At 39.0% G+C, this 24,099-nt stretch overlaps 1 protein-coding gene across 6 annotated transcripts in view; it reads left to right on the top strand.

The window, feature by feature from the left end:
• Positions 1–24,099, top strand: part of TMOD3 (tropomodulin 3) — a 104,608-nt gene that overhangs the window by 39,641 nt on the left and 40,868 nt on the right. For 5 of the 6 annotated variants that reach the window (XR_016392102.1, XM_089907218.1, XM_022579502.3 and 2 more), the window contains exons 2-3: positions 14,463–14,656; positions 19,493–19,649. Coding sequence is in view for 5 of the 6 variants with exons in the window: in XM_089907218.1 (XP_089763344.1) it covers positions 14,531–14,656; positions 19,493–19,649 (283 nt within the window). In the remaining variant the exon portion in view is untranslated. Of the gene's footprint in view, positions 1–5,939; positions 6,240–14,462; positions 14,657–19,492; positions 19,650–24,099 lie in introns of those variants that run through there. The other variant, XM_089907216.1, reaches the window with a different exon arrangement.

The raw sequence follows: 24,099 nt of genomic DNA, 5'->3' as shown, positions 1-24,099 counted from the left end.
TTTAAGATCTAGCCTAGTTTTTTTTAGGATTTTGTATATAGTTTTACTAACTCAGTATATTAAGAAAATTCTTGCAAGAGGAAGAATGAGTCATAGCGATACTTCCCTTGGTAGAGAAGGAGAAAGAAAACCCTCAATCTCTCCATTATATACTTGGAATGGATTCAGCATTTTGATTGATGGCTGAGCACTGATAAGTTTTTCCTGCAAGCCACCTCATGTCATATTTGATTTTGTCCACAGTATAACTGGTAGCAGAATCTTTTAGGTTAACCCTCAGAGATAAAGAGCTCTGTAACCTGATTATTGTGAGAGACTTGTTTATGATGTCATTCCTATTTTAAGATTTTTTTGAGTTTGCAATAACTTTTTAAAAAGCTTGAGCATTTCCTCCTCTGCCCAATCTATTAAACAAACAAACCAAAAAGAAGGCTGGAAAACATTTGGTACTGAGAAACGGGTGTGTTAAGGGTGTGGCTGGTGTGGCATTCATCCCAGCACAGAGTGGGTTCCTCTCTGACCTTGCCTTGTACCTCTGTTGCTGCAACTCCACAAAGAATAAATAGAGAGGAGGTGGGCTACGACTGGGAGCTGGTTTGGCTGCTTTGAGCCAGAAAAGGAAATGGGGGTAACTCACATGGGAGCCACAAAGTCTCTCGGTAGAGTCTTGTTGAAAGATTGTTTTTGAAGTGCTATGAGTAACCTATGAAGTATTTCTCTTAATAGTCACAGAAATGACCTTGCTGCTTTCTACTTTAAGGTTGCCCTCAGTAACCTGCTTCCAATTAAATCTCTTCTCTGTTCTGGCCCTAACAAGTTTTTCCAGACTGCCCTCAGACTTCAGACTTTATTTTCTTTCCTTGTGCTTTTGGGATCTCCAGATCTCTTTTTTAAAAAATCGAGACGGCATCAGTTGCAGTGACAGGAAAGACGGGGCTGCTTAGCTAATCTCATACTTAGTGAAGGTTGGTAAGTTTCCATGGAACTTTTACACAGAATAATCAACCACAAGTTTCTCAAACTTCTGTGTGCTGAGCACCTACCTCACTCAGATGTGCCCACATCTGGGTCAACCATAGCATCCTAAGAACTCTGCAAAAATCGTTACTTAATGCACTGCCTTTTACACTTCATTGTATAGAAGAGGCAGTGAACAGAACAGAAGGATAGATTTAGCATCCAACTTATTTCCTTTAAAAATGTCTTATTTACTACAAAAGTAATATACATAATATACAACTAAAATAAAATGGTTTTTATTTTTTAGAAGGTAAATACTGCGTGCATAGTGCTTTGGACGCAGTGAGCACTAAGTACATTTTTTGGTTATAATTAGTGTTATCACTAATTAGAATCATAAGCTCAAAAGAAGGAAATGACCTTATGAGACTCTTAAACTCCCTTGCAGTTGAGGAATCTGCTGCACAATATCCCAGACAGATATTCGTACTCAGCCTGTGCTTTAGCAATGCCAGGAATAAATAGATGACTTTCTTTACTCCAGCCTTCTCCATCAAAGAGAATGTTCCTCAGACCAGCAGAGATGAAAGTAAAGGCCGACATTAAATGGGACAACATTTAGATGCTTTAAATGTTAAAATCTCCAGGTAGAGATAACTTATTTTATAAGTATTTTTTGCGTGTTTATTTTATTATTTTATTTTATTTTTTTGGCTGCAACATAATACATGTGAGATTCATTCACGTTTTTGCACATAATCATAGTTGCTCTTTAATGTAGTATTGTCTTTTATAACTGTACCACCGCTCATTTGTGTATTCTCCTGATAGTGGACATTTGGCTCATTTTCTATTAGTTTGGAGATATGAGTAAAGCTGCAGTGAGCATTTTTGTACATCTTATTTTATTAACACAAACACTATTTCTCTTGGGTAGATAGCTAGGAGTGAAATTGCTACACCATTGTGGTATGAGTATGTTTAGTTTTAGTAGATACTACCAAATACTTTTCCCAAGTGGTTGAATCAATTTGCACTCCATTAGCAAATTATGAGTATCAGTTGCTCCACATCCTTGTCTACACTTGGTATTGTCATTCTTTTTCATTTTAGCCATGCTGGTAGGTATATGTATTTTTATTTTTAAAAAGACAAGTTATGAAGAAAAAAAAAGCCAGGCCATCTCAGCAATTTAATATGAGAAACTTAAAAATACAGAGTTAGGCAGCTCAGTCGAGTGTTAACTTTCCTATTCTTAGCTTAATTTATTTACTTCTTAATAGATAAGCCTCGATTTAGTTCTTAAACAACTTCTTAACTTAGATCTGATCTAGGAAGAAACATCATAAACAAAGCTGCTGTCATATAAAGGTAAGATGTTAGTGTTTCAATAATCTTGAATGACTCCAGGTTAACTTAAGTGACTTTAATAAGTTTACACTTAGCCTTGAAATTAGATATATCTGCTGTTTTTTAGTACTTGGCATGTGCCATGATCTATTCTCTGTTGAGGATGTAGTAGTGAACAAAAGAGTCTCTGACTGAATATAGTTTAGATTTTAGTGACAAGATATAGAGGATGAATCAGTAAATATATAGCATGTCAGATAATAATATAGAGGGAAATACAGGGTAAGAAAATAGAGATTGCCTAGTGCAGTAGTGGAGGGGCCTGTGGGAGTTGATATTTTGTATATAGTGGACAGGGAAGTCCTCTCTAAGCAATTGATATTTAAGCAGAGATCTTAAAGAAGTGAGAAAACAGGTCATTTAGCTGTTTCAGGGAAGAGTTTTCCAGGTAGAAGGAACATCAAGTGCAAAAGCCCTCAGGCAGGAGTATGCCTGGTTTGTTGGAGGAAGAGCAAGAAGATCAGTGTTGCTGAAGTGCTGTGAGCAAAGTGGAGAATGGTTGGAGATGATTTGAGGCTTAGTGGGGTGGGGGGGATTGTGTAAGGCCTTGTGGACCATTGTAAAGCCATTTGGCTTTTATTCTGATGGAGATGAGATGCCATTAGAAGATTGTGAGTAGCAGAAGTAATGGAATCTGGTCAGTTCACACAAGAACCTGTACACAAATAGACATTTTATTTGTAGTAGTCAGGAACTGTCTTTCAACATCTGAATGGTTAAACTGCAGAAAATACGTACCATGGAATACAATTTTAAAAGTGAACTATCGATACACAGCAACTTGGACGAATCTTTAGGAATTTATGCCTAATGATCCCTAAGGTTACATATTGTATGATCCTATGTATATAGCATTTTTTTAATGACTTAATTTTAGAAATGGAGGGCAGATAAGTTGTTTGCCAGGGGTTAGAGAAGGAGATGGGTGTGGTTATAAAAGAACAACATGGGGAATCTTTGTGATGTTGAAACTGTTCAGTATCTCAACTGTAGTGGTGGATACACAAACCTAAAAGGTGATAAAATTGTATGGAACATACTATACACACATATACACAAATATGAGTACAAGTAAAACTGGAGAAATCAGAATAAGATCAGTGGACTATATCAATGTCAATATGCTCATTGTGATGTGCTATAATTTTGGAAAATGTTGCCATCAGGGAGAGCTGGACAACGTGTTCAGGGGATCCCTCTGTGTGGTTTCTTACAACTGCATATGAATCTATAACTATCTCAATAAAAACTTCAGTTAAAAAGAATAAGATAGCTCTGGTACCTTTGCAGAAAATAGACTATAGACTATATGGGCATTAGAGTGGGAGGAGGAGCCCCAGTTAGGAGGAGATTGCAGTGGTCCAGGAATGAGATGTTGATGACTTGGACCAGAGTGGAAGCAGTGGAGATGGTAAGTCCATGATGTTTTAAAGATAGAGCCAAATGTTTGATGGATCAGATGCAGAGTGTGAGAGAAGTCAAAGTTAACTCCAAAATTTGTGGACTGAGCAACTAAAGGAATGGAGTTGCTGTTTATTAAATGATAAAAACATGGCAAGAGCAGGTCTGGGGGAGAAAATAAAGAGTCTGTTTTGTTCATTCACATTTGAGATACCTGTTAGCCGTCCAAGTAGAGATGTTACATAGGTAGTTATTTTTAAGTCTGGAGTTGGGGAGAGAGGTCCAAATTGGAGATATAAATCCAAGAGTTGTCAATGTATGAAATCACCTAGGGAGTGAATATAGAAAGAGAAGCTGTCCAAAGAACTTAACTCCTGGGGGCACTCCCACATTTAGAGGTAGGAAAGATGAGGAGGAACTAGCAAAGGAGAATGAGGTGGGAGAGTCAGAGAGATAAAGGGAGACCAAGAGGAAATAATGTCTCCATGGCCAAGTGAGAAAAGTGTTTTAGGATAAAGGAGGGATCTGTTGTCAGATGCTGCTTCTCATAGGCCTCGTAAGGTGAGGACTAAGAATTGACAGCTGCCTCTGTATCTTGATTTGTGGTGGTGGTTGTACAACTCTATGCATTTATCAAAGCTCACAGAACTGTACATCAGAATGATGTACAGTTCTATATGTAATTTATAAAACGTAATAATATACTGTAGATAATTAATAAAATATTTTAAAATTTAAAAAAGCACTGACAGCTGGATTTGGCACCATGCAGGTCATTGCTGACAGGGTCAGTTTGGGTGGAGTAAATGCTGGGAACAAAAGCCAAATTGGAGAAGGTATAAGAGAATAAGAGGGAGGGAACTTGGGGTACCAAAAACAGTTCTTTCAAGGAATTCTGCTATAAAGAGGAGCCAAGAAATTGTCGGGAGGGGGATGCAAAGTGTCTGGAGGGGGATATGAAGTCAAAGGAATGCTTGTTTTTAATTTGGGAGGTGTGTTACAGTCTGTATGCTGATGGGCATGATCCTGTAGAAAAAGGGCCCAATTATTGAAGTGATCTTGTATAAATGAGCATGGATGGGATTTGGCCACAGGCAGTGGGATTGGCCTTAGATGAGAGTCTGGACAGTTTTATCTATAAAAACAAGAGAGAAGATAGAGTATATGGATACAAATTTAGGTCGGTTGGTAGATGTAGCAGTGGGAGCTTAGTTATCCTTTTATGATTGTTTCTATATCGTCAGTGAAATATTAAGGTAGGCTCTTCATCTGAGAGTGATAGATAAGAAATATTAAAGGTCTGAGGGAAAAGAAGAAGTAAAATAGTCAGACTGTGGGAGAGTGACTGGACTAGGGAAATGCAGTGGGATTAGTAGGCAGCACTCTTTGATGTTAGTGGTGATAAATATTAAATATGGCTGGTCAGTTGGTGTGTTTTTCTCCTGCTTTATCTGTCACCCTGGTACAGGTGAGAAGTAGGAAGAGCGTTTTAACCAGGATTGGGGTTTTGCTAGAGGAGTTCCAGAGAATTTCCAAAGAAATTGAGAGTTCTGGAGGGGTACAATTATTGGTAATGATTAGAGCTAGGTTACAACCGTAGGGATGTAGAGCTGAGGTAGGGCAGAGGACGGGACCATCAGAAGAGAGAAGGTCAGGGAACTCAGAGACTAGGTGTTGAGGGTCAGCAGTGTGGATCTTGAAATCACAGTGATTGCTGGGTGCCAAATTCATGATCATCTCTTCTTCAGCAGTTTGACTATAAGTATTAAAAATATTGGAGAGAAAAATAAGTTTGGAACAGTAATTGTATAACATTTTAAAAAAAATCATGAGAGAACATTTGCTTGTTTCACTTTTGTCTCAGCTCTTTGGAAAAGGTGATGCCAGAAATAGTATTAACATAGACAGGCACTTTTGTTTAGCCTACAAATATATTTAAAGGCCATAGCCAGCAGTTGTTTTATTTAGTAATTTTTAATTGGTTTATTTTGTTTCATTAATTGGTTATTATTATGGGTGTTCAAGATTTGTCATATGAGAACAGTTTACAATGTGGATCTCAAAACAAACGATTATGAAAATATTAACCAAGAACCTTTTTTTTTTAGACCTAGAAATATAGGTGGCATATGGCCATGTTCAGCTCTTCAGAAAAAATAGGTATGGAACAACAACAACAAAAATTATTAAATACTAACTGAAATTAACACAGAGGTCATCCCTTAGGGCATCTTTTGTCCTTATCTCCTTACAGCCAGTCTGTGAACAAGTCCTTTTGGCTTTGCTTCTAAAATATGTCACATGTTTTTTCCCACTTCTGTCTCCACAGCTACAACTTCAAGCAAAGCCACCATTGTTTTTCACCTAGATTGCTGCTGTTAGCAGAGTCCTAAGCTGAGAGAGTTGGGAGAGACCTTTAGATCTTGGCTTAAAAGTCACCTTTCAGAACAGTATCTGAACCACTTAAAGTAACTTTCCCGACCCTCACTTCTCCTATAGCATTGTCCTGGGGTTTTCCTTATCATATTTATTGCTATCTGTTATTACCTTGGTTTTTTGTTCATTGTTTTTTGTCTTTCCACCACCTTTAAACTGGAGCAAGGAACTTGTCTGTCTTGTATACTTCTTATGCCTATTGTCTGGAGCAAGTCAATTCCTGGTACAGAAGATGTTCAAAAATATTTGTTGAATGACCAGTAAATATATTGGAAAACAAATAATCACCTGGGAATCTTGTGACAGAAAAAAAGAAGTTTCTGATCTGGTGGGTCAGGTTGGTTCAGTACCCAGGGGTCCTAGGAGAAGCCAGTGAGGAAAAGACACGCAGTCTTAAGCCCAGCACATCTGAAGAGTAAGGCTTGGTATCTCCCAAGGAGGAAATTCATTTCTACTCAAAAGAAAATCAAATCATCATCAGGGCATGTATTTAATTTCAGAGGTCTGGTGACTGATAATTAGATGTTTTTCTTTTGTTTTAACTAGAGAAGATTAGACAGCAGAGAACTCTTAGCCAAAATGGTTTGACACTGAGGGAAGAAAAGATGAACAATGCAGAGGCTGTAAAGGATTAGCAGAAGTATCAAGGACTGATTATCAGTGCCTTTTTAGTTGTGATAAGGGAAATAGAGTGAGGGAGCAAGAGAGATACTAGATACCTGGGGCAGGTAGAGGGAACTACCAAAAAAGGGAAAGGAGAGACTGATATATAATCCAATTAAATCAAGTTTGGCTTAACTATGTGTAACCACGTACTGCACCTGGTGATGGCAACCCAGTAAGAAATGAGACCTAGGAGAGAATCTCTCTTCCTCAGGGGGCTTACAGTGTCCAGCAAGAGAGACAGAAGATGACCTAATTCTCTGTCATTGTTGGTTTGACATGAGATAGAGGGTGTCTTTAGGAGTAGCTGGCCAGCCATCCTTGGGATAGGATTTCATGTGATGGTCCTCAGCTTTGCTTTTGCAGAGACCTGATTTCAATCCACCAATAGGTGCCTAATTTCTTAAAAAGTGACCCATACTAACCACACTCATAAAAGACTGGTGCATAAGTCAAAAAACATCAGTTTATTAATCTAAAGTGAGGAAGACTACATGAATAGCCAAGTTTTAATTAGAAGATTACTTGGTGTGAGCATGGAGAGGAATAAGGGGAATTGAGTGATGTCAATGTCGAATGACATCAGGCATTGGCCATCTGATGCTTCTTCAGATGGGACATATAACTGCAGTGGGAACCAGCCAATCACATCTGCTGGTCAGGATATCATGCCTCCTTTGTGCTTCATGAACATGGCCAAATCTTGCTTAATGAATCCCATTTTCTTATATCTGCCTGCTTACTGCCTTCTTTCCATGGTTATGTTACCATCATTCTATAGTCATTTGTTCTATCTACTTTTTTGGGAAACATTCTCTTATTGTATGTTGATCTTATCATTTGAAGATACTAATCTTTCCTGGGGGTCCGATCAAACAGGAGAGCAGGGAAAATTTCAGGGAAGATATGTATGACATTTTAGCTAGGCCTTGAAGAATATGTAGGGGTTTGAGGACAGAGGTAAATGAGAAAGAGTGCATGCATTGTGGAGAAAGGGAATGAAATAAGCAAATGGCCTAGAGACCTAAAACTTTGGGGCCTATTTGGCCTATAGGCTATATGATGGTGAGCAGCCTGAGATAATATTATAATAGAAAGCTAGCTGGGACCTGGTTGTGAACTACATATATCATGCTGAGGAATTTGGACTTTATCTTGTAGGTCAGGGCTTGGCAAACTTTTTCTTTGAAGGGCCAGATAGTAAATACTTTAGGCTTTACAGACCATATGGGTCTCTGTTGCATTTATTCAGCTTTGCCATTGTAGCACAAGAGCAGCCATGGACAATACATAAGTGAATGAATGGGACTATGTCCCATTAAAACATCATTTACAGCCATAGGCAGCAGGCCGAGTTTAGCCCCCTGACACTGTACTTTGCCTAACCCCATTGAAGGTACTGTGAGTCTATTTTAGATTTTTGAACTAGAGAACAACATGATCACATGTGTGCATTTAAGAGAGAACAGATAAGAGTCTGAACTCTGAGCCTGCCCTGTTGAAATAGTGATGAAATGGGGGTTAACACCTCATATTTTGAGAGAATGTAACTTTGAACCACATAATTCCAGTTTTTTTCTTAATAGTCAGTGTCAAGACCTTACTCTATAAAAAAATGTGAAACTGAAGGCAAATAAGTGGAGATTGGTTAAATAGAGAAGTATTTCTCTTAAAAAATTATTGTGGATCCTAGTGTTAATTGATTTTTGCAAAAACTAAATTGCCATCGATGGGAATATGGTACTGACTGCCTCAGTACAAGTTCTCTTTGAGTTCACTGTGCCTCTCTGACCATGTACCATGTGCAGGTATAGCTCTTCTACTATTTTTCTTTTTTGTACAGATTTTTTAACATTTTATTTATTTATTTATTTTTGGCTGCATCGGGTCTTAGTTACAGCACGCGGGATCCTCGTTGCAGTATGCTGTATCTTTCGTTGTGGCGTGCGGGCTTCTCTCTAATGGCATGCTGGTTTTTCTCTCTCTAGTTGTGGCGCGTGGGCTCCAGAGTGCGTGGGCTCTGTAGTTGAGGCATGCGGGCTCTGTAGTTGAGGCGCATGGGCTCAGTAGTTGCAGCGCTTGGGCTTAGTTGCTCCGCGGCATGTGGGATCTTAGTTCCCTGACCAGGGATCGAACCTGTGTCCTCTGCATTGGAAGACAGATTCTTGACCAGCGGGGAAGTCCCCTTCTACTATTTTTCTATGTTTGAATCTCAGAGAAAGCTTTGGTTACGTAGTGCTGTGTCTCCATTTTGTGCAAATGCATCATTTAGGTATTCAGACTGCCTCTGTATTAGTTTAGAACAATTAAGGCAGTTCTACCTGGTGCTGATGCAATGATAAATATAAATGTAAATATGGCATCTGAAATCTCACAACAGTGCTTCATTTAAAGTGATCCCAAAGATCTAGAATACAGCTATTTAAAAAGTATCTAAATAGAAAGCTAAAATTTAAAACATCTGTGAAATGAGATGGCTGAGAATCCACCTGGAAATTAACAGGGTCCTGAAAGTCTTGTGTGAAAAATAAGGAGGATTCTAGAGACTAGTAATACATGAAAAGGAAGTTGGTTAATGGAATGAAAGCTTTTGGCCCAGAATACTCCAGGAGTTTCCTTATGTTCCTCGGTATTGCCTCCGCTAACTGAAATCCAGTGAAGCAGTGACAGAGTGAAAAGGAAAGCATACCATGGCAACAGTTCCCATAGACTCTGGGGACTATTTTAACAAAGTTCTTCAGCCAGTGAGTAGGACAAGATAGACTGCCGCAAGAATGTGAGGCCTAGTTGTCAGAATTTACAAATTTATGAAGTCAGTTCCTCTAGAGCAGTGCCTCTCAAAGCCTAGTTCCTGACCGGCTGTATCGGCACCACCTGGCAGCTGGTTAAAAATGCAGATTTTCAACCCTACCCTATAGACCTATTCAATCAGGAAATGGGGTGGGGCCCAGGGGTGGTGTCGTAACAAGCCCTCCAGGGGGTTCTGATTCAGTCTAAAACATGAAAACCACTGCTCTAAAAAGTGAGTTAAGGATGGAGAATTAAACAGTCTGATCATACCAGAATTTCAAGTTAGAAGATTTTCTACATCTGCCTGAAAGTTTACCTAACTTATCTGGCAAAACTAACTTTTACTTATATACAACCTTTAGAAAAAAAAAAAAAGACTGAGAATATTATGCTTAAAAAAATCTATTCCTGTGCTGTGTAGATTATGAAGTGTATTTTTATGAAATGTATTTTACATTAGCTTGGAGATTAAAAAAAGTTCTTGTAGACCCAGTGTAGATTTAAGATAACTTTTCTAGCACACTGGTTGAAACCATTCAGAATTTGTTCCCCTTCCAAGATACAGATGGCAGAGGACAAGCAAGAGAGGACATGTTATCCATGGGACAGAAAGCAGAGCAAAGCACGGCTTCCGGAGCTTCCCTTCTTAAGGAGTTCTGAGCTTCTCTTGCTAATACTCGGCACAGTGTCAGCACACAGATAATCCTCAGTAAAGGATGAGAGTTGAGAGAGAAGGTACAATCAAGTTAGAGACTCTGAGCATGTGAACACTTGTGGTGAGTTTTGAGCAGCATTAAATAGGATGAGCAGCAGTTGTTTGCTTTTTACTGAAGCAGAATTGAAGCTTCTGGGAAACTCTGGTATAGTACCTGGAAGTTCTTGGCAAGATTTCATAATCCGAACTTGAAGGAAATGCCTTTCCATTGCTTTGAAAAGGAAAAAAACAAGCCAAAGAAGTAAATTCCTTAAATAATTAAATGAAAATAATTAAATGATATGTTTCCCCCGGAAACACCTTAATAAACTAATGAGTTAAAAGAAAATGGAAGAGATTTTTAACATATAACTGACAAGATTAGTATCCAGAATATAGTAAAGAGCATCTATTTTTTTTTTTTTAAAGATAACACAATATAAAAATGGGCAAAGAGGGCTTCCCTGGTGGCGCAATGGTTAAGAATCCGCTTGCCAGTGCAGGGGACACAGGATCGACCCCTGGACCGGGAAGATCCCACATGCCGCAGAGCAACGAGCCCATGCGCCAGAACTACTGAGCCTGCGCTCTAGAGCCTGGGAGCCACAGCTACTGAGCCCTCCTGCCACAACTACCGAAGCTCATGTGCCTGGAGCCTGTGCTCTGCAACAAGAGAAGCCACTGCAATGAGAAGACCGCGCACCGCAACAAAGAATAGCCCCCCACTCGCTGCAATGAAGACCCGACGCAGCCAAAAATAAATAAACTAAATAAATTTATTAAAAAAAAAAACGGACAAAGATTCTTCACAGACTAAGGAACACCACTATGTCTAAGTGACTAAGGCCAAGAACGTATGAAAAGATACTCAACCTCATCATAACTCAGCAAAATGCAAATTAAAACCACAATGAAATATCATTTCACATCCACCAGAATGGGCAAAAAAACCCCACAACAACTGATAATATCGACAATCAGCAAGGATGAGCAACATGAAATTGTCATGCATTGAATCTTCTAGGAATGTGAATTGGTACAACCACTTTGAAAACAGTTTGACGTTACCTAGTAAACTTGAGTAATACCATACCCTTTTCCCAGCAATTCCATTCCTAGGTTTGGACAACTTGGAGAAACTGTTGCACATGTATACCAGGAAATAGGTAACAGCAGAAAAGTAGAGAAGGAAAGACTACAAGTAATTCAGATGTTCATTTATATAACAGTATATGATATAGAAATGAAAATGAAAGAAGTTCAGCTCTAAGCATGAACTCAAAGCAATGCTGAGTGTAAAAACCAAGTCACAGGATACATACTGTGTGAGTCCATATATATATATATATATATATGTGCAAAAAATAGCAAAACTAAAACTGTTTAAAGATATGTACATTTAAGGTAAAACTGTAAAGAAAGTAAGGGAATGATTAATTCAGAATTCAGTACAATGGCTACTTCTTTGGGGGGAAGAGATGCAACTGGAAAGGGGAACATGAGAGTACAAAGTAATGTTTTCTTTCTGAGGCTGGGTGGTGTGTTCATGGTGTTCATTTTATTGATCTTTAAGCAATACTATAAACATGCTTTGTGTGACAGATTTTACTTTGGAATAAGGAGCCATCTCTTGGAGTAACCTGTTTAGTCACTCTAAGGAATGTCATGTTCCAAACCTATAGACCCTGGGTGGCATATAACATTGCCTTTGCCCCTAACACCTCATTCCTATCATATTGCCCATTATAATACCTTATTAGTAGGATGACCGTTGAATTTATGGCCCAAACTGGAACACTTGAGAGTAAAGTGAGGGGATGCTCAAAATAATATGTATTTCTTTGAAATGTTTACAAGAAGTTGGTTTTATTCTATGTTACAAACCTCAAAAATAAATTATATTAAACTACATTAAAAACTTTTTGGATTGATTGTCCAAACATTAAAAAACAGTGAAAACTAACTAATTACTCATGGTACCTATTCATGTACTTTTATCAATTTCTTACCCTTATCTGTCTCAAATAGCATATCATTGGTATTTTAATAAAGGGAGTATTTTTTCAAAATGTTCTATTTATTTTTTCTCCTAAAATTGCCTGCCACCTTCTTTATTTTATTTTATTTTTTTTTAAGTGAATTATTTATGTATGTATGTGTATGTATGTTTGCATTGGGTCCTCATTTTTGTGCACGGACTTTCTCTAGTTGTGGCAAGTGGGGGCTACTCTTCATCGCAGTGCACGGGCTTCTCATTGCGGTGGCTTCTCTTGTTGTGGAGCACGGGTTCTAGGCGCGTGGGCCTCAGTAGTTGTGGCGCATGGGCTCAGTAGTTGTGGCTCACGGGCTTAGTTGCTCAGTGGCATGTGGGATCTTCCTGGACCAGGGCTCGAACCTGTGTTCCCTGGATTGGAAGGCATATTCTTAACCACTGCACCACCAGGGAAGTCCTGTGCCACCTTCTTTAAAATTGCATTTTAGGGTTAATATATTTGAAAGTGCTGGTACCTTCTATTGAATCGTCTCCTCAGAGTGTATTATTTTTAATTGAGAAAATTCACTCTCAGGATACTTGGTAAGCTTCTTGTCTTAAAGTTGGAAATACAAAGGATGTTTACCAAACTTAGTAATGACAACAATGATAATTATGTGTTCAAAAAAGCGAAAAAAATCCAGGGTAACTGCTCAACCAATGAAGTGCCAGTAGAACAGGTGTAAGCCAGACCTGTCTTGGGCAATTACACAAAATGCCTGCAATTTAACATCTGCATAAGCACAGCTCTGTTAATTTGCTTGTTATTGGTCCCAGATGCTTGCTAGCTGACAGACCCCTGTGGTGAACCTTCCTGTCTTCATAGGAGATGAAAACACATAAAAGGGTCCATAAAATGTTACTAGTTTGAGGAGGAAAATGTATTAGTTAAAATATTAAGTTGGGAAAACTTGGGAGAAGGGAGTAGAAAGTATATCCAAACTTTGAAGTACTGGGCGTTTTACAGCCAAGAAAAATTTAGCCAAATCAGGAAGTCTAAGGATTATTTCTTATTCACATAGGAACATTTTATGAGGCAAATGATCTACATATATGGCTAGAATTTATGGAAATATTTCATTTTTACTTCACGCTTTTTGCAGTACTTATTTTAAGTATTTTTTTTTCCTATAGAATAGTCCTGCTATATCTGGAAAGATGCTACTTTTTGAGTCACTTCATAGCTGTTTGGAAGGGATGAACATGGTGAGGAAATGGTGAAGATCCTTTCCTACCACCAGACCCTCCTGACCAATCTTGCCAGTCAGTGGATGACATATCCCAGCATGGTTTTGAGTATTTTGCTGAAACCTTTTCAGAATGCTATGTTTTTTTCCTTTAAAAATGCCTTTTCCTAATAAGAATGCTAGTATGTATTGGTTAGAATACATCGAATATTTCATATTTAAAAAATAATCAGTGCACTTTCTTCAGAATTTTCTTTTATTTCAACTTGTAACCTAGATTACTCTGCCAAATAAATGTATTGTTTTCATAATGCAACAAAATATAAATTAGAAGAAAAAATGCAAAAAAAAGTTTTAAATGAACCTTTTCAAAATATGTTTTTACCAATGGCCATTCCTCCCATGGAGAGTATATCCATATCTCCCCTATATTAATATTGAGTCAGAAAATAATGTTCTAAGCAATTTACAGGAAAACAAGCATGCCTCAAACATACTGTGCTTAAACAAAGTATTCTGGTACTGGTAGCAATCATTTGAAAGCAATTGATGGAAAAAATTATATTTTGGTACATATTATAAGTTCTTCCCCCCTAAAACTCAGTTATCAGGAATCTAAATTCTGTCAAGTAGCTGTTTAATGGATTTCAATTTTATTCTCTCCTCCCCCTTTTTTTTCCCAGTGTGGCTTTTTGTTTTTGTTTGGTTGCTTTTTGTCAACAAAAGACAAAAGATAAAGACATTGAATGATTCATAGGCAAGGGTAGTGTGTGATACGTAGTCAAAGTATATATGACACATGGAAATTACATTTCATTTAACCTAAAATAGATCTAACTAGGTGGGGATGACTTAATATTTTAAATGTTTTTGTTTCTTCTCTCCATAGCTTTAAGAAAAAAAATAAGAAGTCACTTCTGACTGTACTGAATAGCAAAAATTAAGTGACTGCAAACCATGGCACTATCGTTCCGGAAGGACTTAGAGAAGTACAGGGACGTTGATGAAGATGAACTCCTTGGGAATCTATCAGAAATAGAACTGAAACAACTGGAAACTGTGCTGGATGATCTTGACCCTGAGGTAGGTGCTAGGCAATAAAGAGAAATGAAATAATTTTTCAAACCCTTTGATAGTAAGTAGCTGCCTTTGAACAGTTAGCTTTTCCATGACTTTTCCCTGACACTGCCTTCCCCCTCCTCCTCTTTATCCAAATGAGCTTCTGGCCTCCTTTCCACTACCCCCACTTCTGCCTGGTATCTCTAATGACACGACTGTTCTAAACTATTTTCTCCAACATTTTTATTTTCAAACGTCTCCTGGAATTTTCTTCCCTTTAAGGAGTCTTTCCTCTGGGGGGGAGAATGTTTTTTGGTAAAATGCAGCAGATGACGAGCTCTTTGGCAGACGCCAGCCGCTGTGCCTCTTCAGGGCTTCTGTACCGGGATGGCTGCAGTGTGGACAGTGCCTCTGGAGGGTCCTTCATGACCTTGAATCTAATTCTTACCTTTCGGAAAGATGCTGACCACATTGGATCAAAGTTCCTAGTTATTGGTAGAATAGATCTAAGCAGACTCTGGGCAATACTGCAATCCACGTAGAGCAGACCTGAATATATGTATATATGTTTTATTTTGCAAAATGGCTGTTGCTGACCTTATGCATTACATAAGGCTAAGGTGGAGACCCTTGACCCTGGAATTGTTAACCCCTGGTATGTCTGGAGCGGTGGTTGTGGCAGGGCGTGTGCGGCTGGGAGGCAGTGAGGGGAGAACACTAAGGTTGTGGCTCCTTGATCTGAAGGTAATGGCCATTTGCTAGGCTGCTTTTCTTTACCACATTTTATTATGACAAGACATTGACTTAAAAAAAAAAAGACATTTGACTTTTAGTGCCTTTTAAGGACTGTGGTAAGAGTTTGTTTTATGAAAGTGTTCTTGTCACTACCACACATTTATTTCCTGCTAGAAGGTTTTCTAATTTATATTGAGAATTACACTCCTTTTCTCAGCATTACTTTAGCACTTGGGTAATGTGTCAATACCACTGATCAAATCCCTTAACCATGACGGTTACTATAAGGAAGATTTTTCAGTGCACCTAAGTCTGTGGGGTAACTCAGAATAACAGTGCTGTTTTGCATGTCACAGCAGTATCTGCTCCAGGCAATTCAGCCTATCAGACCTATTTGAATCAAATGGTAGGAGCATAAGAGTTCATCTGGTCCAGGGTTTCTCAGCCCTGGCGCTGTTGACATTTGGGGCTGGATAATTCTTTGCTGTGGGGCTGCCCTGTACATTGTAGGGTGTTTTGCAGCATCCCTGGCCTCTACTCACAACATACTAATAGAATACCCTCCTGATTTAAAATGTACCTGGGATTTTGTTTTAATCGGGTCTGGTGAGATACCATACATGGAAAGTTCCTTGAAAGAAGAGTTTATTACTTTCAGTTCCCAACGGCAGGAAGTGCACCAAGCCACGCAGGGCCACATGGGGGAGCAGCTGGGTTGGTCAGGAGGTAGGAGTGAGGTGCAAGAGTGGCCCAGAACTTTTCTTGTGGTTTCCAAGGGAAGGAATAGGTGAGGCAGGGTGGGCAGATTTGAGCAAGTTTAGAATTGGATAGTTTGAGTAATTTCAGTGGCTCTGGGCTACAGGAGTGGTCTCTAGTTGTCCAGTTCCTGGCCCTGGGCAGTTTAGGTCAGGGGAAGTATTGGCTTGGTGTCTGAAAGATGAAAGAGGTGGTCGGGGGTGTGGGCTCTGGATAGTCTGGTTTTCATATGAGAGGCACATGGCAGGGGCTTGGGGGGAGTTGTTTGCTATCTCTAGGAATTAGTTAGCCCTGGGAGGGGCAGTCTTTCCAGGATTAGCAAGGCCCCCAAGATGTCAAAGCATCATAAAATACAGAAAATTTAAAAAGTGATTAATATGCCCTCCCCCCAACTGTGACAATCAAAAATGTTTCCGGGTATTGCCAATTGTGCCCTGGGGGATGAAAACACCCCCGGTTGAGAAACACTGATCTAGCGCTTGCCCTCTGTTTCACAGATGGAAAACAAAAGTTAGGTGGCTTGCCTCAGTTATTACAATTAGGGAAAGAACTGAGACTAGATCCTTTACTACCTGGTTGATCCCTGGCCGAGTCTAGTGGTCTTTCTGTTAAACTACAGTGAGTCCCCTTTAACTCGTGCTTTATACTGTAGGTCTAAAAGCTGATGGCTTATATTTTCTTATTTGGAAATCCATGGCCTGCTTCCTGTATGGGGAGGCTTGGGTTCTAACTTCTGGATGTATTTTGCAGACTCCCCAACCCTAGTTGTAACTTCCCCAACCTCAGATACTGTTAGTTGAGACTAGAAGAACAGTGATGTTTACTGACAGCTTGCCGCTCGTTGGGTGAAGTTTTTGGAAAGTGTTTCAGTAAAGGACCGGGGGAGACAAGAGGTCCGGGGTAGCAGCAGCTACTTCAACCAGAGGAACACACTGTACCTTCCAAAGTCTCAGAAGGTAGATAAGAGAAGAGCAGATGAAGTTTGTATATGGTGCTATTTTGTTATATTTTGGAGGGCTATTTTACTTTCCTTACTCTGCATTCAATATATTTATTTGCTAACTTAACTGTGTTTTCTCAAAACTTCTGTCTCAAAAAGACAGCCAGCCAGCCTAGGCAAAAGGTATTTTTTCGTTTCTAAGACTGGGAATAAATTATTACAACAAAATTCCACTGCAAGGGAGAAGCATGTAATTTTCAGTGGCAGTCATTTTAATGAGATTTTTTATCTATTTGTTAAGTAATTATGATCCATTAACTTTCTTGATTAAAGTGTGCTTCTAATAAAGCTTAGCTCATAGCCTCCAAAGCCAGTTAGCTCTCATTTATTTTGTGGTCAAAGACTGTTTTTAAGGGCCAGGATTCCAGCTAACATATCATTTAAAACCTGTATGTTTGACATGGGCTTGAACAGGCAGGTGGTATAATGCAACTCCATTGCTACCACCATGAAGTAGCGGTATGTATACATGTGCCTTATTGATGGTGAAGGAAAGTAACTTATATTAATTTGCCTTAACGAGCATTTTTCTTTTAAAGTATTCTCAAATCTTTATTCAATAAGTATTGGGGTGGGGGGCAACCTGTAGATCTCAGGTACTATGCGAGGCTTAGGGATATGAGAGTGATCAAAACAAATGTGGTCTTTGCCCTCCTGATGTATAGTCTGGTAGGAGTGTGAGGAATTAGACATTAATCAAATAATCGTGCCACATATAAGAGCATATAATGGGAGGTCAGGAAAAGCTTTCCCTGGGGGAATGGAGCTGCAGTCTGAAAAATGAGTTGCAGAAAAGGATGGACAGAGCATTCCAGGGAAAGAAGTATATGGCAAGTACAAGGGAGGAACAAGGGCTGATGTGGTTAGAGTGGGAGGGCGCGTGAGATGAGGCTAGGATAACCTTAGGGGGTGGGAGTGAAGGTTGAAGAGTATATCAGCAACTGATCCAGGGAGACCAGTTGGGAGGCTAATGTAATAGTCCATCCCAGCTTGGATCATAGTGTAGACCAAAGTAATGGTATTGGAGATGGAGAAAAGTTAGACAGTTTTTTAGGAAGTAAAAATGGATAGGACTTGATGGTTTGTTGAGAATAGATTCTTCATGTAAAAGTCTTGTCTTGATTTCAAAGTCTGAGGGTAGAAATCTTGTGTTTCTTTTTTATATTCCTATAGACAATTTTGTGTTGTAGAAACATTTTTGGTGAATGGTTAGGAAAAACCTCTTTTGTATTTCATCTTGATAGGTGAGCTTTCTGTGTTATGCATACAGCATTACATGAGGAAAACACAAAGGCGAATTTTATGAAAATTATTGTGGATTTCAGCAAATGGCCAAAGTTGAAGTGCCATATTTTCTAGTTATAAAATGAGTATTTCTTATTATCATTATCCATATAAGATCCCTCTTTGTAATGAAAAATGATCTTATAACACCTAGGAGATTCAGCATCCTTGCCAATATTGTGAGGTGTTGTAGAACAGAGTTGGCCCTTTTGTGTAACTTTTCTGGCCGCCTCCCATTTTCAAAGCAAAGAATACTTGGGAATTGTGAGACAAGGTAGTATCACGATACTCTTCGGTTTTTGACAAGCAAAAAGATGCAGCTCACATTGTTTAGTCACCGCTTGTTATTCCTGGGCTTAGTGAAAATACAGAGTAGGGACTAAAAGAGACAACTTTAGTCCATTGCCTCTCACCCCTCCCCCACTCTCAGTTACTCCATGCACTCAAAAAGGCTGTACCCAGGTGGAACCTAGGGATATAACTCTTGCCGTGAGAATCTCTGAGTGTCTTGAGTAGCAGTGACAGTGGTTGCTGCAGATACGTCCTAGTGCTGATATATACACACATACGTACACACAGAAATTGAACCTTTGCATTTAAACACAAACAAGTAAACATTAATATCCTGATACCCTACTGTATGATATACATGTTTTTCTTCTGAGAAAGTCTTTATGATGAAATAGCAGACATTATGAAGGACTATGATGTATATAGTCATTTAACATTCTTTTGCAGTGGAATTATTTTCTATGTATACATATATGCTGAGCTGTTATTAAGCATTACAAACTATTTTTCATTACTGTCCCAGGATACTTAAAAAGTAAAGGGTGGTTCCTGCTAGTAGAATACTTTCTGAAGAAAAGGTGAATGTGCCTATTTTAATAATAATGTAAGTGAATTCTACCTAATTTTAAAAAACTTTGGAACACTTTTATGTTGCTGCCCTAAAACCCTGTAATGAAGTCTTTAATGCCTACATCCCATTCTAGTCTATAAATCTTTCTTAGATGGTAACATCTGGACGTATATAGCATTATGATTCTTGCTGGTCATAATGGCTGATTCATTCTCTTTGGCAGAATGCCCTTCTGCCTGCAGGGTTCCGGCAGAAGAACCAGACATCAAAGTCTGCCACAGGGCCATTTGATAGAGAACACCTCCTTTCATATCTGGAGAAGGAAGCTTTGGAGCATAAGGACAGGGAAGACTATGTGCCTTACACTGGAGAAAAAAAAGGTAAGCACAGAATTTTGAAGTCATTATTTGACAGCACTTGATTTTTCTTCTTACAGATAGGACTGGAGAAAATATTTTTAAAGGTGCATCATTGATAGCCTCAAAGATATGATACTGTTGACTTTAAAAATTATTAGGGGACTTCCCTGGTGGCGCAGTGTTAAGAATCCTCCTGCCAACGCAGGGGACATGGGTTCGAGCCCTGGTCTGGGAAGATCCCACACGCTGCGGAGCAACTAAGCCCATGTGCCACAACTACTGAGCCTGCACTTTAGAACCCACGAACCAGAGCTACTGAAGCCCGCATGCCTAGAGCCCGTGCTCCACAACAAGATAAGCCACTGCAATGAGAAGCCCATGTACTGCGGCGAAGAGTAGCCCCCACTCGCCACAACTAGAGAAAGCAAGTGCACAGCAACGAAGGCCCAACACAGCCAAAAATAAATAAATAAATAAAATAAAATAATTATTAGGTAATTTGGGCAGTTCCTTTACATTCACCTACTTGGCCAATAAGTTCCTTGTTAATGATTTGTTTGTGAGGTTTTATTACACAGTGATTTTTAGTTCTCTTTAGAATTCTTTAGTTCTCAACTGTAACAAATATTAAAAGTGTACTAAGGTAAAATTTTAAATGCACTACTGTATTACAAAATGCAGTGATGTCAAAGTGCCACTCAATTTAACTTCTGTCTTTAAAGTGGAATGCCATAAAAAAATTCAGGACATATTTTCAAAGACTCTTACCCTACAGCCTTCCTTATTAATTCAGTGATTCATAACCATTATAATTATAATTGTCAGTGCTTCATAATCATTACTTTCAGGAAATTCTTCTGGTCCAAGTCCTTCCCATTGCAGATTTTTTAAAAAAAATTTATTTTATTTATTTATTTATTTTTGGCTGTGTTGTGTCTTCATTGCTGTACTCAGGCTTTCTCTAGTTGCGGCGAACGGGGGCTACTCTTCGTTGCAGTGCGCGGGCTTCTCATTGCGGTGGCTTCTCTTGTTGCAGAGCACGGGCTCTAGGTGTGTGGGCTTCAGTAGTTGTGGCACATGGGCTCAATAGTTGTGGTTTGCAGGCTAGAGCGCAGGCTCAGTAGTTGTGGCAGACGGGCTTAGTTGCTCCGCAGCATGTGGGATCTTCCCGGACCAGGGATCGAACCCATGTCCCCTGCTTTGGCAGGTGGATTATTAACCACTGTGCCACCAGGGAAGCCCCCCGTTGCAGATTTTGACCTTAGCTAGCCTCAGTGGAGAAGGATTACAGCTATAATTTTAAAAGCTCTCTATATAATAACATTTAACATGAAGTAGGTTAAATTTCTCAGCTTTCAGTACAGGTTGGCCTAAGAAGCCAGATTCTGCTTGCACTCCTATTTAAAATGCTGTGCGTGGAACACTGGGGAATGGTGGCAGCAGTAGAGTTGATCTTCAGCTCTTCCAGGCACTGGTTTTACATCTGAATCCTTAGTAGGCCAGGTGGAGAGAATGGTTAGAGCATAGTGCTTTCTCCTAGTAAGGCTTTAGCTTTTTATTTGGGAAGGAAGCCCCTTTGGCCACAACTCTGTTACATGGCTATCCCTTAGCTGCAGGGGAAGGTGGAAAATTCGTTTTAGTATTCCCACCTCTGTAATAGACGAAGATTGTGAATGGCTTTTGAGTAGGTATTCCACAAGGTCTGCCCATGCCTTTTCAAAATTATCATCCCCAACCCCTCTGCTCTTTTTATCAACCCCACTTCCCCTTATCTCTAGTTGAGAATCACTACCATAGATACTTGTATTAGGGTTCTCCAGAGAAATAGAACCAAAAGGGTGTGTGTGTGTGTGTGTGTGTGTGTGTGTGTGTGTAGAGAGAGACAGATTTATTTATTCATTCATTCATTTGTTCATTCATTCCTTTTTGTAAAAATTGAGGTATAGTTGATGTACAGTTTATAAGTTTCAGGTATACAACACAGTGATTCACATTTTAAAGGTTATACTTCATTTAGTTATTATAAAATATTAGCTGTATTCCCTGTGCTGTACAGTATATCCTTGTACCCTATTTATTTATTTATTTTTAAATATGTATTTATTTAGGCTGTGCCGGGTCTTAGTTGCGGCACACAGGATCTTTAGTTACAGCATGTGGACTCTTAGTTGCGGCATGCATGCGGGATCTAGTTCCCCGACCAGGGATCAAACCCAGGCCCCTTGAATTGGGAGCTCGGGGTCTTACCCACTGGACCACCAGGGAAGTCCCTATCCTATTTATTTTATACATAGTGGTTTGTACCTCTTAATACCCTATCCCTATTTTGCCCCCACTCCCTTTCTTCCCCCCCGGTAACCACTATTATGTTTTCTATATCTGTGAGTCTATTTCTTTTTTGTTGTATTCACCAGTTTGTTTTATTTTTTAGATTCCACATATAAGTGATAACATGCAGTATTTGTCTTTCTCTGTCTGACTTATTTCACTAAGCATAATACCATCCAAGTCCGTCCATGTTGTTGCAAATGGCAAAATTTCATTCTTTTTAATGGCTGAGTACTATTCCATTGTACATACATACCACATCTTCTTTATCCGTTCATCTGTTGTTGGACACTTAGGTTGCTTCCATATCTTGGCTATTGTAAATAATGCTGCCATGAACATTGGGTTCATGTACCTTTTTGAATTAGCATTTTTGTTTTCTTCAGATGTATACACAGGACTGGAACTGCTGGATCATATGGTAGTTCTATTTTTAGATTTTTGAGGAACCTCCATACTGTTCTTTACAGTGGCTGCACCAGTTTACATTCCCACCAAGGGTTCCCTTTTCTCCACGTCCTCACCAACTTTTGTTATTTGTGGGTTTTTTTGATGATGGCTGTTCTGACAGGTGTGAGGTGATATCTCATTGTGGTTTTAATTTGCATTTCTCTGGTGATTATGACGTTGAGCACCTTTTTATGTGCCTCTTGGCTGTCTTTTTGTCTTGGAAAAATATCTCTTTAGGTCTTCTGCCCATTTTTTAATCAGGTTGTTTGTTTGTTTGATGTTGTGTTTTATAAGCTGTTTATATATTTTGGGTATTAACCACTTATCAGTCATATCATTTGCAAGTATTTCTTCCCATTGAGTATATTGTCTTGGTTTCCTTTGCTGTGCAAAAAGCTTTTAAATTTAATTGCATCCAGTTTGTTTATTTTTGCTTTTCTTTTGCCTTAGGCGACAGATCCAAAAAAATACTAAGATTTATGTCAAGGAGTGTTCTGCCTATGTTTTCTTCTAGGAGTTTTATGGTTTCAGGTCTTACATTTAGGTCTTTAGTCCATTTTGAGTTTATTTTTGTATATGGTGTTAGAGAATGTTCTAATTTCATTCTTTTACATGTAGCTGTCCAGTTTTCCCAGCACCACTTATTGAAGAGACTGTCTTTTCTCTATTGTATATTCTTGCCCCCTTTGTCATAGATAAGTTGACCATAGGTGCATGGGTTTATTTATGGGCCCTCAGGCCAAGTCTTAAAAGCCATGTTACAGTATTGTAGACATGAAGAAGGGCAAGTTTACCTTCAACAATTGGAGAACTTTGGTTGCAGAGCTCTGTTTTGAAATACAGCTAAAAGACGGCTCTCGGCTTCTTAAAGCCACCCTGGAGCTCATCCTTAAATTGGTTGGCCTTGGTTATTCGTAGTCACTAATATGCCTTCCTTTCTTTGGGTCTCATCCCCAAGATTTTGATCACATTCCAGAAGATCCTCAGAATAATTCATGTACATCGTATTAGCATACCTTCCAATCAAGCTAAATGTGAATCCCCTTCTTAGCTCTGAGAATTCAGAAGCTTGTTTTTTTAAGCTGCCTCTCCAGTGACCCTTTACCTGGACACCTGGGTTGAGTACCAGGTTTCTCACTTAATGGCTTATTTCACAGGAGATAAACTTTCAGATGGAGGATGCCTTCCCAGACAGAAGAGTTTCTCCTGGTTCTTCTTAAAACAGTTTGCAAACCTGTTAAGAAATAAAAGCATTTTACTTTTTTGGTGTGCTCAGACTAGTTAGAATCTGTAAAATGTGCTATTGTTCTCTAAACTAAATCATTTTTCATACTAAGATGACTGGTTTCAGAGTTCAGTCCCCAATGGCAGTATTAGTTTTCTGTACCAGGGAATGTTATAGCGATTCACTCAGCTCCTTGAACTCCTTCCAAGTTATATGCCAGAATCTCATAGGGATCTCTCATTGTAAGTTATTTTTAAAGATGACTACTCAATTCTCTTTTAAAAGAAAAATTGGGAACCACTAAAAGGAATAGTTATCCAACTACTTTCTTATATTCTGAGACTAAATGATGATTAATTATACTTGTTATTTTTTAACTTAAAGACACACTCTTTCTGGAACTAAAATTATACAGAACTGGTATGACAAAAGGGAATACCCATAAAACTGAAAATTGGACATTTCATG

The sequence above is a fragment of the Delphinapterus leucas genome, chromosome 2, assembly GCF_059928025.1.
Source record: "Delphinapterus leucas isolate spDelLeu-1000000601 "Yukka" chromosome 2, BTC_Dleu_Yukka2, whole genome shotgun sequence".
NCBI classification, from domain to species: domain Eukaryota; kingdom Metazoa; phylum Chordata; class Mammalia; order Artiodactyla; family Monodontidae; genus Delphinapterus; species Delphinapterus leucas.
This window is presented reverse-complemented; position numbering and strand designations above follow the sequence as displayed.